At 35.0% G+C, this 19,345-nt stretch overlaps 1 protein-coding gene across 1 annotated transcript; it reads right to left on the bottom strand.

Moving 5' to 3' along the window:
• Positions 1-17,680: 17,680 nt before the first annotated feature.
• LOC143672809 (olfactory receptor 14A16-like) lies at positions 17,681-18,685 on the bottom strand. The gene has a single exon (XM_077147296.1). It carries the CDS (start codon positions 18,683-18,685, stop codon positions 17,681-17,683), a length of 1,005 nt encoding a protein of 334 aa, XP_077003411.1.
• Positions 18,686-19,345: the final 660 nt, after the last annotated feature.

Here is a 19,345-nt window from a genome sequence, read left to right on the forward strand (position 1 = left end):
CCTGATATAAGTGGGAAAAATTAAAATCGTACTTCAAAAATTATAGTCTGAGAAGTGCTGATTCTACTTACATCTATGTGAGGCAGTATATGTTAGTGCAAGATTTCTCAACCTTGGCACAATTTCTCAACCACTAACTCCTGAGGATGTAATGGTCCTGATTGGAAGTGTTTTAATGCTGCTTCATTTAAATCCTGTTCTCCTCTGCCTCCTCCCTTGCTTACTAAAATGTGTAAATCAAACTATAGAAGCCTTATCAGACAGAAATTTGCCTCCCACCTACTTATCTCAGAGGCCTGCACCCCTCAAGCTGTCATAAATATGGATTAGTCCCCACAAGTGAAAATGACGCTACATCTATAGAATAAAATGTGATGAATAATATCATCAAGAGGGCGGAATTAGGTAGTTCATAAGAGTGGCCCCAGTATTATTGCTATATTTCCTTACTAAAATGACTTTATGAATTTGTGTACTCTCAAGAATGTGTAAAAACGTGCTTTCAGAGAGAGACAATGAAACAAAATTTCTCCTGCACCTGTCTAGTTGTGTCCAGGCATGCCCAGGCCCATCTGCATAGCAAGACAAAATGTCTACTTTCCAGATAAAAGAAATCAGCTAAGAGCCAGAACTTATAGCATTGCCCTTGTCCATTCCCATGATAACTCCCACCTTGCAAGTTCTGGCTTTGCACCATCCCTGTCCTTTTCCATGGTAACTCATGCCCTGCTTGCTAGCCTATATAATATAGGAACAAAGGATATTCAGGGCTCGGACTTTGGATAGAAGTCCTCTGAGTATGCTGCAGCATTAAAAATGCTCCCTTCTCAGAGGCTTTGGTGCTTCTTGTGTGGTGTTCAGAGTTTTCCCTACTTCATAGCAAGAGAGAAAACTAATTCCCACAAAACGTTTTATTGGTTAAAACCAAAAAAAAACTGACACGTGCTAACAAGAATGCTGGGCTAGAGGAATCTTCATTAATTATTTGTGGAAATACCAAAAGCTATTGCCACTTTAGCAGTTCCTTATAAGGATTAACATAGACTTACAAAATGTAACATAGAGTAACAAAATGTAACATAGACTTTCAAAATATTATTGCCACTTTAGCATTTCTTTATAAAGATTAGCATAGACTTATCATATGACCCATGAATCATGCAATTATCTATTTACACAAGTTAATTGAAAATATTTCCATGCAAAAATCTGTACAAATGTTCCTGGCAGATTTATTTATAATCACTAAGAACTAGAAGCACTCCAGTCTCCTCTGATAGGAGAAAGTTGCAGAAAGTGGGGTATGCTCATAGAATGGATTCTATTCAGCAATAGACAGGAGCAAGCTACTGAAGTGCACAAAACATGGATTAATCTTGCATACACTTTACACAGTGAACAATACTTCAGAGACTGATTATTATATAATTGCATTCAAAATACATTCTAGGAAAGGCAAAACTGGGGATGTAAAATAGATCAGTGATTGCCAGAGAGTGTGGTAGGGAAGAGTGGTTGATTACACAGTAGATGCACAGGAAAAATTTGGGGATGAAGGAAGTATTTTGGTTTGTGCTGTGCTAGGACATACATGATTCTTTGCATTTTCAAAAACTCACGTAATTATACATCACAAAAAATAACTGTAATGCAGGTGAACAAACAAATCTATGAGAATGTGGAAGAACCTAGGGATGAAAAGCAGGCTGCAATAAATGAATTTAACTGTGTCAAAAACATACAAAATAACTGTATTGATAAAAAATGTACTGACCTAAGTAACTTTGGAAAATGGTATTTATACTGAAAAAATGTAGGACTAAAGATAAAAGTAACTGTACATGAAAACCCTGCTCTATCTGGTAAATTTATTTCTTATGGGGTACAGTGAACAATTCTGAAACTGATTTACATGTACACTAGGGTAAGCAAAAAGCTAATGTATGGTGATAATGAGAAACATATTTCTCACTACTAGTAAGATAAATTGCAGATAAACAAGAAAGAAGAGCAAGAATGAATGCTGTGATACTGGATTAGAGATGTATGTGATTATTCCTCCCTTTAGGAAGTGGACTTCAATATCCACTCTCCTCCATCCCCTTAAGTAATGTTAGTGTAGGCTGGACTTAGGGACTGTTTTCCAAAGACTAGATTGTGGAAGGAGAAAAATTCTAACTTTATAGTAATGAAAACTGGAAAAAACTACTTTAATCAAGTGACTAAGGCTACCATTATCAGTAGTGCCTTGTTGATATCACATACCCCTGCTAGGATGTGATAAGAAGAGCAATTTGCCACTGTTTTATTCCTTCTAAAAACCATTAACACCAGTCTAATCGTTAGAAAACATCAGCCAAACCCTAATATATGGAAATTTCATGCTATATCTGACCAGTACTACTCAAAATTTTCAAAGCCATGAGAACCAACGAGACTAAGAGACTGAGGAGACTAAGATATGACTCCCAAATGCAATTATGATATGATAGATGGTCTGAAACAGAAACAAAGACATTAAAGTAAAATTTGGTAAAATCGGATGTTGGTTTTTTAGATTTGACCTAAGTGTCATGGAAATGTAAAATGAAAAAAATTAAAGAAAACCAAAGCAGGGTGAAGGGTATAGAAGAACTCTACTACATTTGTAAATTTAAAATTATTCCAAAGTAAAGTGTTCATTTAAAATGTTCCATTAAAAAATGTAAAAAAGGTTGAGTAATCGTGGCTCAGTGGCAGAATTCTCACCTGCAATGACAGGGACCCTGACTTGATTCCCAGAACCTGCCCAGGCCATAAAGAAATCCATTAGTTATTTCTAACAATGCTTTAGAAAAAGTATAGTACTAGATGATTATGTCAACTCTGCTGTTTACATTACTAATGTTTCCAGAATGCTATACACAAGAAATAGATTAGCTTTTATAAAGGGAAGTTGTTCAGTTACAAATTTACAGTTCTGCACAAGAATTTCAGCTGGTTTTTATCTATGTTCCCTTGTCATTTGAGAATGCATATGGCAAGTCTGCTGGCCTCCTTTTCTCTCTTCCAGTCTCAAATGGCTTCCCCTGGGGCATTTCTTTTCTGCATCTCTAAATGTCTCAGTCTGTGCATACTCTGAGCTCTGTGCTGGGCTGAGCTGTTTTGAGCTACTTCTTTCTAATCTGACTTCTCCTTTTAACCTTCCAGCTGATCAAATTAAAACGTCACTCACTGCGGAAGTCACTCCCTTTAGCCAATTGCAGATGTAATCAGCTGTAGATGAAATTCAAATGCTGGTAATGTAAATCAACAGCAACAGAAAAAATGGGCACCATCACCTGGCCAAATTGACACCTGAACCTAACTCTCACATCTGCCCACACATACTCATACTCTCGGAGAGGCACCCACATGCAATGTGAATGGAATTCCTTCAGAAAGACAGAATGAGGGAAATCATGAACTTTCTGTCTGTGAGTGTCTTTTTATGAGAGAAAACGTATTATAAATAAGCATTGATGTGCTGAAACTGACCACCTGCTAGCCATAACTGAGTGAAGAACTTTGAAGCAATGAATAAGTGTCAGGATTGACGTATACTTCTGTTACCCTATTAGGCTAAATATCTCCAACTATTTGTTATATCAATCAGTGCAATGAGCTATCCTGAATTTTTCTTCATGACTCTTAATTATAGAAATAAATGATCAACTCTTTATTCCAACTTTCAGGATAATAGTAGTAAAAGAGAAGAATGATATTGAATGTGAGTTCACAGTTAATGCAAAACCAAAGGGATAGGATTAAAAGCATTTCTTTTATACCGATGTGACTTTTTTGGAAGAAGATCGTGAAAAATAAATCATATAAGAAATTACTATCTGTGCTGGTTTTGAAACTGCTGTGTGCACCAGAAAGGTCATGTCCTTTCATACTGATTCAAAATTTAAGGAGGGAAACTTTTGGTTAGATTGTTTCCATGGAGATTGACCCAGCCAGTTGTGGATGTGCCTTTTGATTTGATTAGTTCCATGGAGATGTACACATACAATTTTGAGTGCAGCTTTTAATTAGAGATGTGATTCTGCTTATTTCAGGTGGGTCTTGATTAGTTTACTGGAGTCCTTTAAAAGGGGAGATATTTTGCTGAAAACAAAGTTGCTACAGAGCCAGCAGAGGCACAGAAATATGAAGATGCTTGGAGTGCTGATAGAGAGAGCAGATGCCTAGTCAAAGTTACTTAGAACTGCAGATGTCACCATGAGACTTCCCTTCCCATGAGATAACAAGCAAACAAAAAGCTTGAGTTGTATCCCAGAGGAGCTTAGTGAAGGCCCAGTGATGGTTAGAGAGAAAATCACTGTCATAAGAAGCTGGAAGCAATGGAACCAGGAACAAGGACCAGCATATGTCAGGCATGTGCCTTCCCAAATTGGCCTTTATTGAGTAAAGGTATCTATCTCTGGATGCCTTAGCTTGGACATATTTATGGCCTTAGAATTGTAAACTTGTAACTTAATAAATTCCCTTTTCAAAGTCATTTCATTTGTGGTATATTGCATTTCAGCAGCATTAGCAAACTAATACAATATCCATAGTCTTTAGCTGTCATTGGAGCCAAAATATATGTTTAGGGAAATAATTTGCCAAAAAGCATCATTAGTATATTTTGTTTTCAGATTCCTTTAGCAGATATTACATTAAAAGCAAAAGATAATTAAGTAGCAACTCCAAATTTAAGTTTGCAATTATATATATAGAATTATCTCATATATTCCAGGGAGTTTCTTAACAATTTTTAGTCAATCCTTTATCATAAATAGTTTTAAAAGAATGAGACTGACATTTTTTCTCCTACAGTCATAAAATCTCTATTTCAAGACGTTTTGGAAAATATTATTTAAACTGTTAAATTTTTTAATTTTTTTTTTACTGATACTTCTCCCAAATAGAAAAGGAAACTACCTGGCCACTATGTGTCAATCACTAATTTTAAAATATAATCCTTATAACAATATTATATAATATCCATATGAAGAATTACTCTAGTGTAAATCAAACATATTAGAAAATTATTTACAGAATTAGTATATGATTTCATTTATAAATCAATGACACGAAATAACTATATACCAATATTTATTGATGTACATAGATGAGCAGCCAAATTAATTGCTAATAGCTCTTTTAATGTGCCTTTTCAGGAAAGTTCTTTATCTAGTAACTTCAGTTAGATTCAACTATTAGTTTCTACAATTATCTATTACCAGAATGGTTCCTTATGATATCTAGAGAGAGAGAATGAAGCATTTGCTGTGCTTAATAAATTGCAATTTAAAATAATGAATACCCTGAGGATAGAAGGAGCTGAGGTTTCAATGGTGCAGTTAACTTACTGTTTACACAAATGGAGAAGGGTTACCAGGATAAAAGCAAGAAAATAAGTTTCAAGAGAAAATTTTCAAGTTTTTTCCCTGTCAAAGCATTTCAAATGCATCTATTACCAACTTGGCCTTTCGCTCCACCTCACTACCCCATTCAAACAATATTGAATTGCTTTACATAGAGAATCTCAACAAATATTGTCCAAACTTAGGCTTGCCAGAATTAGTGTTAATATAAAACATATATCATGTATCATATTAATTATTGTCTGTATAAATCTTTTATCCTAAGATAATATAGCATTAAGGTATAGTATTGTATTTGTTTATTTCCAAAAATGAGATATCACAAATTCATTTTTATTTATAATTTTAGTCAAGTCATCTTGATCAAAGCCTATTCTCTCTTATTATAATTGAAGTACATTTCTTATTGGCAATTAATAAGACTTTTATTACATTTGACCCAGGTTTCCTGGAGTCCTTTTAAGCTTAGGCTCCATCTATATTTGTTGATATTAACTTCCTTGATAAAATCAACACATGTTGCCCAGTATTATATACTTAAAATATTTTCTTACCATTATCTTTGGTTCATATCTTTCCCAAAGATCCACATTCAATAAATGTCCAAATTAATCTCCTATATCAATGTCTCACACTCTTCCCTTTCATATTTATACCACACTTTCCTGGTCTAGGACCTAATTTCTTCTTGCATAGATTGTTGCAGTGAATTTAACTAACAATTCCTATTGTTTTTCTACTCCAAACCATTTTCCACTTTGCCAAATGTAGTCTTTTTAAAATAGAGGCCCTATGTACGTTCAGTCTATAAACTCTTACACCTCATTACTCACAGAAATAGACATTAATTTTAAAATATAAACCTAGGTCTGGATCCTGGTTCTAGTTCAACATATCTCCCCTTTTCAACCTTACATACGTACCCATGTTATCCTCAGCTTGAACATATTACTCACCATTTTGGATGTATAATCTTAAATTTATATCATCTTTGTAAACATCTTTGTATTAGGAAATGATCTAATTTCTTAGGCTGCTTTAGTTAAAACCATGCAAAGGTATTACTTCGACAATGGGAATTTAATGGCTTATGGTTTTGAGGTTAGAAAAAAAAGTCCAAATCAAGACATCAACAATGCAATGCTTTCTCCCAAAGACATTCTGGGCATTCTGGGGCTGGTTGCTTATGAGTTTGGTCCATAGCTTTTCACATGGCAAGGCATATGGTGGTGTCTCCCAGTTTTTCTCCTCTCTTTCAGGTTCCATTTATGTTCACCTTTTGGCTGCTTCTACTGTAGTTTTATTAGCTCTGTGTCTGAATTGCATTCTCTTATAAAGGAACCCAGTAATAGGATTAGGACTCATCCTGAACGAGCTGTGCCATACTTTAACTGAAGTAACCTAATTAAAAGTCCTGCTTAAAATGGGTTCATACAAACAGGAATGTATTAAGAGTAAGTACATGTTTTTCTGTGGTAAATACTACACCAAACCACCACAAGGGGAAAAAAGCATGAATTTTTGGTTATAAAAGGCTTTCAAATTCCAATTCTAACATAAGTTAAATTAAACTTATGAATCATGATCCATGTAGTTTTATATCTACCAATTAGTTGATACCTAAACTGAAAAATGTTTCAGTCATTAAATAAGGTCCCAAATGCTAAATTTCTATCACATCCACTAACTCAGGAAAGGTTTCTAGTATTTCTGACTCATCCTGTTTATCCCTACCTTTGTATATAGTGCTCATTCATCAGTAATAGAATCCTTAAACAATGAAGACCTTGTTTTTATAATCTCCTCAGCAAAAATAATAATTCCTCCAACTTTTTTATTTCATTAGTCATCCTCTTCTATTCCAGATGGATATTCTTGAAGTAGCATTTAGCACTTATTGCATTCTACATTATATTATCATTTATTTGAAGACAGAGGTAGAATGGATGGAACTTAGAAGACACAATCTTGAAAGCAAAAAGTAAACAAACATCCAGAGAAGAAAACATGCAGAAGAATTCAGAAATTGGAAAGAATTATATATGTATTATAGTTGGCATGGAAGATGATAGTGGTTTTAGGTGGAGTGTAAAATACATGGTTGACAAGAATAAAGATTAATGGCAAAGATCTTTTATATCCAATGGATTTCTTGCATCCTTGCATGTAAAATTAAATGAAACATCATTGGTTATTTAGATCAGTTCTTAGCCTCTCTACATAATCTAATTACAACTCAATATATTAAGACACTGAGGCATCACGATCAATGGTTACATTGGCACATCAAGAAAGCATTAAAATTCTTATTGAATATAAGGAACTCAGACCCTAGTTTTAAATGACATAAATTGTAAAATGGTTAACTAAAATTTTCCCATTAATTTTTCCTGAGGTATGTACTATACACACACAATTACTCAGGTAAAAACTGAGTTTTGACTAAAAATACTTTTCTGTCATAATAATGTGAGAATAAGGTAAAATGTTGAATCTCATGAACAGACTTGGATAGTAGCTATCCATGTTACTTTCTAATAGCTTTCCTTAGAGCAAAATCTCTTCTCCACCCCACTTCAAATTATTAGAATTATCAGTTTCAGAGTTTGAAAAGATATGTCACAGAGGCATTTTCAGAATCATAATCCTGAATTTTGCTTAGTTTAATTATTATATCCATTATTGCAGAGTTCACTTCTTTGACTGCAGTTTTTGTGCTACACAAATTTGAGAAATTCTCTAGTATGGAGAAAATCATGAATAAACCATCTTTATTTCTACTTTAAAGTCTTTTCCCAAAGCATTTGCACATTTTTTAGTATCTTTATGGCTAAGGGTTAAAAGGTTTTGCTATCTTCCATTTGTTCTTCAGAAAGGCCCACTCACTTGGGAGAACATGAAATTTTTTTATTGCCCTCTTTGAAAGGGCAATCTTATTGTTCAAACTTTATACCTAGATTGGAGCACACATTCATTTTCAAACATGCTATCTACTTTCCTTTCAACCTGCTTCTAAATCATTCACCAAAAGTACTCTTCAAATTGGAATATACTGAAAATAATTGGAAATTGTTTAAGTAGAGACTGAAGCTGTGCAGCACAGGTAAATCACTTCTATGCATTTCCTTCATCACTGTTCTAAGTTTCTTTATCCTGAGAAATTTGTATATCCATCCTTTGGAATTCTTGATTTTTTGGAGTTGGGATGACACTCACTTCGCCAAACAGCAATCTTCAAAGATAGTTGCTCGCATATTAATAGAGCCCAGGTGTTCTAGCTTTCAAGCTGCCAGAATGCAATATGCCAGAACTGGAATGGCTCTTTAAAATGGGCATTTAATGAACTGCAAGTTTATAATTCCAAGACCATGAAAATGTCCTAGTTAAAACAATTCTATAGAAATGTCTAATCTAAGGCATCCAGGGAAAGATACCATGATTAAGGAAGGCCAGTGGAGTTCAGGGTTTCTCTCTCAAGTGGAAAGGATCATGGTGAGTATGGTATCTGCTAACTTCTTCTCTGGGCCTCTAGCTTCATGAGGCTCCCCAGGAAGCATTTCCTTTTTCATCTCTAAAGGTGACTGGCTGGTGGACTCTGTGGTTCTCTCATCCTTCTGTTGTGGTTCTCTGGCTCTCCCCTCATTCTCAAAAGGGACTTTCTCCAAAATGTCTCCTCTTTTATAAAATTCCAGTAAACTAATCAACACTAACTTGGAGAGGGTGGAGACATCTCTCCATCTAGTCAAGTTTAATACTCAAAATTGACCAAGTCATGTCTCCATGGATATCATCTAATCAATTTTCCAACCTATAGACTGAATAAGGATTAGAATAAACTGTTGCCCTCACAAGATTGATTAATATTAAAACATGGCTTTTCTAGGTATGTAAATCCCTTCAAACAACATATCAGGGCAAAGGATATATTAAGAAAGCAGTCACAACATGTTAACTCATATCCTCTACAGATAAGACTTTGGAACAATCATTGCTAGGTTTAAAAATTGCTATGTTCCTTTGAATGGAAGTATACCTTTGAAAAATGAATAATAATTTATAAAGGGGACATGATATATTTACAAGATTAGCTATTGTTCTTCTCCCTAGAGTTAAATATATTAAGCTGTATATCCCTAACATTCTAGAGATCTGAAAAAATAAAAAAAAACTTTTCTGTATGATGTTGCACAGCTCTGTAAATGTATGAAAGTCACTGATATATACATTTTATGGCATGTTAGTGAAAGACAAACTCACCAGGAATGAGGAGGGCCAAAGGAATTTGGGCCAAGGCTTTATTTCAGGGAGAAACAGAGCCACCTGAACAGCATTTCAAGAGTGAGAAACGGTTGCCCTGAGATGGTGGGGTATAGGGTTTTTAAAGATTAGGTTTAGGGAATTGAGGAGACAATGACTAGGTAGGTCTCTATTGGATAGTTTTCATAAATAGGGTGCTAGGTTAGGAGTTGGTAGCTTTCCATTTTTAAAGTTTAAAATTTAAATGATGCCTTAGGCATGCAGGTTTGTAAATGCCAGAGTGTATACTGAGTAAGGGTAATTTACACAAGAATGCATTTTCAAAAGAGTGACAGCTGAGTAATTGGAGGTTATGGCAAGAGGGCAGCTGATTGATGGTGAAGGAGACATCAGGCTGGCATAGTTTGGGGTTAGAGATGCTCTCTGAAGTATTTTGCCAGGGGTAGGTTACATCCTGGGGTAAAGGATTCCTGTCCCCAAGGCTTAGCGTTCTGGTCTTTTTGAAAATAGGAGGAATGGGGTGATGGTCCATTTTCTGTAACTGCTTCTGGCTTAAATGGGGCATACTAAGGGAAAAATTTAGGGGGTGAGCTGAGGTGCCATTGGACAAAAGAAAAAGTTGTTTCTTCTCCTTTTTGTATTGGGAGACATCATTCACATATTCTTGAGTTATTGACTGGGCAACCCAGTGTATGAACTAGGTGAGGAGCTGTAAGAGACAAGGGCCAAAGAAAAGAACTAAAAACAATATTAGTAATGATATTATAAGGTATACAAAAAATGATTTTAGCGGTGAAGTGAAATAGGAGAGATGAAAATAGCCATGATTTGTTCCCATAATTAGCATCCCACATTTTTAAAATTATTTCTGTATTTTCTTTTAAAATTTTAAGATTTTCTTCAACCTTCCAAATTTTATTAACATACAAACAACAGGTCTCAGTTATGATTGCACAGGTGAGTACATCTAATGCTTTTCTGTTTTGTAGAAAAACCAAAGCTAGTGTATTTATCTCCTGTTGTTGATTGTCAATAGCTCATATAAATAAGAGAGAAAAGTAAGAGAGAAAAGAGAAGGGGAATACCAAAAAGCTTATAAAGTTTAACAGAGTCCAATGAAGTTTGGCTACAACAGCGTTCAGTAGACTCTTGTAGGATTTGGAGTGAGGAGGGGAGGAGAGTTTTATATTCTTTGACCTTTAACTTCTATTCTGACATGTACGTGCTATGTGCAGTGAATTGCTAGCAAAATGGAGGAAGTGACAGGGTCCTTACAATTTGCCCTCACACAGGAGACAATGTTTGGACAGACACTACATTGATTTAGAGTATCAAAGGCAATAGAACTTAAGGATTCTCCACACAGAGATAATAACTCTGCAAAGCAAGACTGCCATGGTCAAGAGAATTAAATCATTCTACTGATAATTGATAAAACCTGTGATTTTATTCCTACATGAGAATATTATCCTCCAGGTTTTCCTGGTGTGCTGAATTCTGCCTGCCCAGCAGGGTATACTACGCAGTCCAATTCACAGTATTACAGGAAAAAGTCCATGAAATCTTCACCCAATATGCTCAATAACCAATTCTTGAGATACTGGGGTTTCAAAGTGAAAAATAATTTATTACTACACATGTAGCAGGAGACCAGACAGCCTAACAACCCAAAATCTGTCTCCCTAAACAAACAGGATTCGAGGTTCTTAAAGATTCTAGCAAGGGGAGATGAGGTCATTTAAGATAGTAAATTCAAAGCAGACAAGAAAATAGTGTTACTATAAAGTTCAAAGACGAAAAGAAAATGTTGTTAAAGTTAACATAAGTTGAAAGAAGCTATCTGATTGGAGGGCTCTTCAGCATTAATGGTGTCTGCTGAGAGGCAGACATCTTAGAAGGTTTTTCATGAAGGACTTCTCAGTGTTAAGAGGGTCTGTTGATGAGCAGAAATCATAGAAGTTTTTTTATGAAGGACTCCTCAGTGCTAAGGGGTCTGCTGAGGGGAAGAAAGCTTAGAAGGTTTTCTATGAAGGAAGCAGATTTGTACAAAGTGATAGAGTGACACAGAGAAGACCTGACAGTCCAGAAAGCTTCAGAGTGGGGAACTTCAGACTATTTGCCATTGTGCTGAAAAAAAATTATTAAGTTCAGTGATAATTTGCTGATCGAAATTGCCATTTCCTGGACAATATTTTTCTTGTTCTAAAGGTTATTGTAGCTAAGTCATATTGCAGGAAAAAGTTTCTTTGACTTTATTTCCCCTTTTAATTGGAGTTTGTTGAGAAGGCTTACTGAGGTCAGCTCATGGGATGCTTATGTGAGACTTATGATCTCCCTGAGGATATGAAGCTGACAAATGTTGGGGTCTTGCTTATAGGAGACTTATGCAGATTTTAGGTCAAGAGGCCAGGGTGCTGCATTAAAGCAGGCTGGGGCACCATGCTTGGGGAGGCGGCTGAGGTGGGTGCTGCATTAAAGTGGGCTGGGATGCTGCACTGGGGTGGGTCAAGATGGCCCCAGGAAACTGAACAAGTTACTGCTCCTTGGAGGTTTACAGGACCACTGAAGACATAGCTCATACCTCAAGTGAGACTAACAACCCAGATCCATGCTCTTTTGTGATGACAAAGCAGGCATCCCCAGTGTTATCAGGGACCAGGAAAGTACATGCAGTCTTTCATTCAAGGAATCACTTGAACTGCTTTGACTGCTGTGTGGGGGAAAAGTGCTCCTGGAGCATTGGGAGTTTTGACTGAGTGCTCAGATTTTAGGCCAGAAGCCAGGATGCTGTGTTAAAGTGTGTTGGGGCACCACCTTGGGGCAGGCTGAGGTGTCCCCAGAATACCAGACAAAACTCCTGGAGGGGATGATATGGGCAGAAAAGCATCACTCACCTAGGGCTGAATTAGTTGTCAAAGTTTGAGAGCCATGGTTGTGAGCAAGCATCATGTCAGGATGGTCTGTGCTGATGGACTCAATCCATTGAGTGCATGGGAACTTGAACAACCACGCAGTTTGAGGAATGGAGTCATCTGGAAAGTTGTTCTGTCACCCAATGGGATGTAAAACTCAAGCCTCAGTTGGACTTCTGAATAGAATTGGCTGGAAGGCTGTCCCATTGCCCTGTAGGGTTGGGAGACTCAAGCCTTGGTCAAAACTCTGTTCCTGGGTTTCAGCACCACAATGTTGGTTCTGAATAATTAAGGAATTCTCAATGTACAGTGAGTCCAAGTTTAACAAATTTATTGAAGGAAAAAAACAAGGTGGAAGAAAGCAGGTTGGAACCAGTGAAACTGCCAGTAAAAGGAAAGAAAATAGCTCCAGCACTCCTTCTGAGAGTTGTGGTTTTAAAGGAAAAAACTGCACCAGCAAGGGAGGGTTATCAAGCAGAAATAGGCCTTGACCCCATGCCTGTTTATCAAATCTAGTCTTGCTTCATTTGCGTTTTGTGGGTGCTGTGCTAGCATACCTGGTAGTCATTCATCTTGCTGCCACATCTGGTTCTGGCAAATGAAGCTGAGGGGCCTCTGAGTCAAAAAGTCCCTTTTATATGTAAAGCTCTTTCTCTGAGACATGAGAATTATGTTACAGAAATAAAACATTTTATAGACTCATAATCAAAATCTCTTTCATTTTCAATATAGCCTAAAGCTTTCCTTTTTAAAAGAACTTCCATATTCAGTAACCACTTATGAACATTTGACCAATATAAATGGAGTAACATACCAATTAATAACTAGACTGAACATACCAGCTAACAGATATAAAATATTTAGCACATCAATTAACAATTAGACATCCATCAACTTTTACTATACCCAGGTAACACACTGGCTACCATTTAAACATACTTACTTAAATTTATTAAATATCAATTAATTGTGGGATTTACTCATTGCTAAGGGTATAATCAACAGATTCTACTCAAACCCTGGACAAAACACACACCAAATACATCAGTTAACAATTAAACAAACATAAAACACTTATTAAACCAATTTAACAATTAACAAATCTATCTTTTAATGGCAAAGCCTAGTAGATATTATTTGCCAAGGTAAGATACTGAGATTCATTAATGCCTATAAGGAAATAACCAGATAAAGGGTGTTGCAGCTCAGAGCCACACAGGCACCAAATAAAAGATAAGGGCTTTTATGATCTATCCGTGTGTCCACACAGCTTAATTACAATTCAGGGCATCCGGGTAATCTCCCCTGCCAATTTCAAAATCCCAAAATGCAAAAAGAACATTTATATAATCATTCAGTAATTAAATCATCATTTAAAGCCTGATTTATTAGTTACATGTGTATTAGCAATTCATTACAATGAATTCTGTTTTCTGCCCTTGGTTTCCACATGATGCTTTGATCACTTATGGTCACTTCCTTCACTTTTTTTAGGAAGAATTAAAACTATATTAATTTTCACATGAGTTACTACTTATATAGAAAAATCTTAAGAAATAAAACAAAAAAGAAAACTAAAGGAACTAATAATCAGACCTGATGAAAAGATATATCATTGTACACACATCAGTTGTATTTCTATGTACAAGCAGAAAGTTTTGAGAAATGAAAATGAAAATACCATTTATAATATCAGCAAAACATATATATGAATAAATTTATCATGAGGTGTACATTAAAAATACTCAACATTTCTGAGAGAATTTATATTACGTTTATGCAAATGGAGAGATAAACTATATTCGTGTGTTGAAAAAATCAATACAGTTAAGATGTAATTTTGGTTGGACATATCCAACACCATCCCAAAGAACAAAACTCAGGTCATATGGTACAAATGGATAATTTCAATCTAAAATGTCTATGCAAATGAAAAATCCTTGAATTGCTAAAACAATCTTGAAAAGAAAAATATCTAGGAAAGAATAAAATATGCAGGAACCATACTAGTTGATTTTTTTCATGCTTATACTAATTTATTTTAATACTAATTATTTACAGGTATAATAATTGAGACACTATGTTGTTAAATAAAACAGACAAATAGATCAGTTGAAGATAATACTCAAAAGTATAATCACATGCCTACAATCATTGATTTTTCATATTTTTATTTTTTTTCATTTTTAATACTTTTATTGATAAAACAACATATAAACACAATGTTCTTAAAATAGAAGCATTCTATACATAGTGTACAATAAATGTCTCACAATATCATCACGTGGTTGTGTATTCATCGTCATGATCTTTTTAAGAACATTTTCATCATTCCAGAAGCATAAATAAAAAGAAAAAAGAAAAAAAACTCATACACACCATGCCCCTTACCCTTCCCTCTCATTGACCCAGTACTTACTTTTTTCATTCTTAAATTAATTTTTTATGGCAACCAAATAATCCCTCACTAAAATACTAGTCTAGTGACTCTTGCTGTTGCCCACTGTTACCCACATAATTAGCAAAACTAGAGTTAGTTCTTCTTTCTACCTTCCTGTGGTAACACTAATTTACATTTGATTCTCTAAAGTGCTGTAATGGAAATATTAGAAATTCAAGTATTCTTTTTCACAGAATCCAAGGTACTATCAATTGTAAGACACATCAACCTTTGCAAATTAAACTATGACACATTGCTAAAATGCCAATGATAGCAAGAGATATTCATATTGCAGGGACTCAAATGTAAAATAAAATTTTCATGTGCTAAAAAATGAAAAGTGATAATACAAAATTATTAATGAAAATTGGGGAAGGAGCAATCAAAACGTATTAATTGTAGTCCTCATAGGGGAGTCCTTAGCTTTAAGGTTTCAGGTAGGAAAGCTAATGTTTGGTATTTCCTGTTTTCAACCCATTCCACACATGTTGCCAACAATGGAGAATCTCAGATAAGCACAGAATGTTACAAAGATTGATACAAAGGACATTTTCAAATTCTCTCTGTCAGTTGATGTCAGGGTCTTAAAACTAAACAGCTGGAAAAGAGGAAAGATGGAAATGTGTGGGAAGGGACAGAAAATGAGTTTATTCACCAAAGGCCAGCATTGTGGAGATAAAAGGACAGTACTCAAATCTGTATCCCTTTACTGGACAAACTTTCAGGGTTTTATAGCATTCAGACAAACACTTACAGGGCTTAGGATAATGAGCAAGGTGGCTTGAGCTAAGAAGGTTTGAAATAGTTTAATCACTGAACATGTGCAGATTGATTACATGCTTAGTTTATTTTAATTTTAAGGTTTATGCTACTGTGCAGGTTAGGGAGGCCAACTCTACTTAGAATTGCCTTGGTCTAGCAAATTAACTCAGGAATTGGGGTGGTCAGTTCTGGATTGACTCATGTTAAGTAACAAAGGGTCTACATGTAAAAGATATATGTAAGGGCACCCATTTTCAGGGTTGAAAAAAAGGTAAGGTGATACAGTGGGGTTGCCATGAATTGTTTTGTTACTATCCAGTCACAGGGTAAAGATTATACAGTTTTAAAACATAATATCAGCATAAAAGAAATAAGGTATCTGGGTTACAGTTCAGTGAGTTACAATAGTCATGGTTATTTGCTTCTAGCTACATTGTAATATATTAGAAACTTAGAAAGTACTAAATAATGATTCATTAACTATATTACATTTGTTTGTGCTCTGTTGTAGTGCCAAAAAGGAATACTGACAAGCAAAGTAAAAAATAATCCATAAAAATCAATTTCCTTGTGCTGTTCAGTGAGAATAGAGAATTAAGAAGAGTATCTTTTGAAATGAGGAAGAAATAGATAGTTGGATTCAATTGAAAACTAAATAAATATTTTCCCAATTAGAAATCTTTTAAAAATGATAACCTTTCTGTATCTCATAAAGATTGAGAATGTCTAAATGCATGAGTGTAGTGAATTTAAAAGTATTGACTATTTAATGGTGTATATTTCCATAACTATTGGGATGAGAAATTTTCCAATAATAAGTCTGTTTTCTTATTGTGTTTTCTCCAATGATATTTATGAATACACTGTTGCAGTTAAAGTAAATTAAGAGTTATGCCAGTTATGTGAATTTAGACAACAAGAATAACTCACTGCATTCTATCAATGTGTACTTAGGAAATATTTGTTACAAGAGAAAGATATAGTGCAGCAGGATCAGGAAAGTTTAATGCAATATTATGGAAATTGAGAATGTACAGGAACAGATTCTCAAGAACTTTTTTCAGTTACTCAGGCTTACCCTCAGGAGTGCAAACCACAATACCTTGGAATTACTTGGATACAAGGAATCCACAGACTTATTTGAAGAGGAGGCTTTTGTTACTCTCTAGTCACTTAGGAAACATGATAATTTATGAGTAGACAATAACCAGAAACTCAGATTGCCTGTCAAAGCCCACATGCAAAATATCAATGTGCACATTTTTATGTAGCTAAATTATAGATTAATGTGCTATGTGTATATGTGTGTGTACTAGTGGGTCAGGGTGCTATCAATAATAACAAATCCATTGGTTGGATGGAAGAATTTATTGCATCTTGATTTTGGGAGCTAGAAGTCCAAAATTAAGACATCATCAAATATTCTTTCTCCCTAAATTCTGTCACATTCTGGTACTGATTGGCTGTGCTCTTTGGCTTCTTTGGCTTGCACCACTTTTATCCCATCATCAAACTGCAATCTCTATATCCATGTGCCTACTCTTCTATGATATCTGCTAAATTCTAGCTTCTTTCTCTGTATTTCTCTTTATAAAGCCTCCATCAATATGGATTAAGATTTGCTCTAATTCTGTTTGCCATGCCTGAATATATTTTAAAAGAATTTTTAAAAGAATATTTGTAAATAGAATAAAAATAAATTAAAATGCAGAAGCACAAATTAAAATTGAGAATGTCTGACATTGAATTACATAATTCAAACAACCAGATTATGTACTCCAGCTCAGAAACTGTCATATTTCAGACCCAAACATGACTTCATTAATAACTATTTAGTATACTACTGCCATTTTGGCCAAGGAACCACACCATATTTCCTGAAAATGCTGGAGATAATCAGATTTGATGAGACAAGCTTAAATTAACTCTTTACTTAAGCAAATGTTAGGAGGGGAATGCCTCTGCTCTTGAAGAAATACAAGAATATTGTCCTTTTTCAATAACTTTCTATTGATCAACTTATTCAAACCTGTCATCATGGCCTTATTTCTCAGGCTGTATATGATGGGATTAAGGGAAGGAGGCAATAAAATATAGAAAGCTGATAGGATGTGATCAGTGAATGATACAGAACCCAAAATGGGTTTCAGGTAAGAAATGAAAGCAGTAGAGAGGAAAAGTGCCACAACTGCCAGGTGTGGGAGGCAAGTGGAATAGGCTTTTGACTGTCCTTGCATGGAGGGGATCTTTCTGATAGTGGAGAAGATATAGATGTATGAAATTAGGATGAAGATAAAACAGCATAAATCAAGTACTGCATTAATGAAAATGAGCACAATTTCTGTAGTTGCATGCTCTGAACAAGAAACAGCTAGCAATTGGGGAATATCACAGAAAAACTGTTGAATTTCATTGAGTCCACAATAAGATAAAGAAAAGATACCTACTGTATGTAGAAGGGACACAAATCCACTGCTGAACCAAGACATGACTGTCATCCTTACACATGTACCCCTGTTCATGATGATGTCATAGTGCAGGGGATGGCAAATTGCAGCATAGCGGTCAATGGACATTACTGTAAGGAGGAACAACTCTGCAGCTGCTGAAAAAGCCACCAGAAATACCTGAGCAACACACTCAAATAGTGAGATGGAGTTGTTGTTAGTCAATGAGATAACAACAGTTTTGGGTACAACTGCAGAAATTAGGCAAAGATCAAACATGGACAGATTGCTTAAGAAGAAGTACATAGGTGTGTGAAGGTGTGTGTCCAGAGAGGTTATGGTGATGATCAGACAGTTCCCCATCAAGGCTGTTAGGTATAGAAGTATAAAAATTGAAGCTTGCATTAACTGAAGCTTCCATGGGCCAGAAAAACCCAAAAGAAGAAATTCTGTCAGCAGTGAAGAATTGTTCATTCTTTAAATTCTGCATTAATAAAGAAAAATAAAGTATTATTGAAGCTATTCACGACACCAAGGGTACCTACTTAATACTTAGTATGCATTTATCAATATATGGTTTCCATGTCTGTGTGCATGTGTTTTATTTGTGTGTAAAAACACTAAGAAGTTTAACAAAAAATTCCTTTCATCCATAAAAAGTCCAGTTTATTAGTCAAACATTCCCAATGTATTCTGATTTAGCAAGTTTTCTGCTCTTATATGAATCTAAGATGTAGGATGCCAGTCAGACATAAAGGCCTGCACTGTACCACACACTATCATCAAATTAATATATGGAACACCATGTGCTTTAGATAGAAATATTTTGATTTACATGTGATGGGAAATAAAAGATACAGACTATCCTATTTGTCTCTATGAAACAATATTCCTGTTTTGCTTTAAAAAATTTTGGCAACCAATTGATTATTTGACTAATTAGTTTATTTTTTCTGCCTGATAAATAAACCTAATGAAATATTCAGCATTCTTTCTCCAATTTGCTTTAAATTTACTTTTCTTCTACTATAAACTTCTCTCATAAATTTCCTGAGAACTTTAGATTGTTTATAAGTGATTAAATGTTCTATTCCTAACATTTTTCTTCAGGCCATGCTTCCCATATCTCTCACT

This window comes from Tamandua tetradactyla (assembly GCF_023851605.1).
Source record: "Tamandua tetradactyla isolate mTamTet1 chromosome 15 unlocalized genomic scaffold, mTamTet1.pri SUPER_15_unloc_4, whole genome shotgun sequence".
NCBI lineage: Eukaryota > Metazoa > Chordata > Mammalia > Pilosa > Myrmecophagidae > Tamandua > Tamandua tetradactyla.

Coding starts and splice junctions, on each gene's coding strand:
- LOC143672809 (XM_077147296.1), bottom strand. CDS start 18,685: ATGAACAATTCTTCACTGCTGACAGAATTTCTTCTTTTGGGTTTTTCT.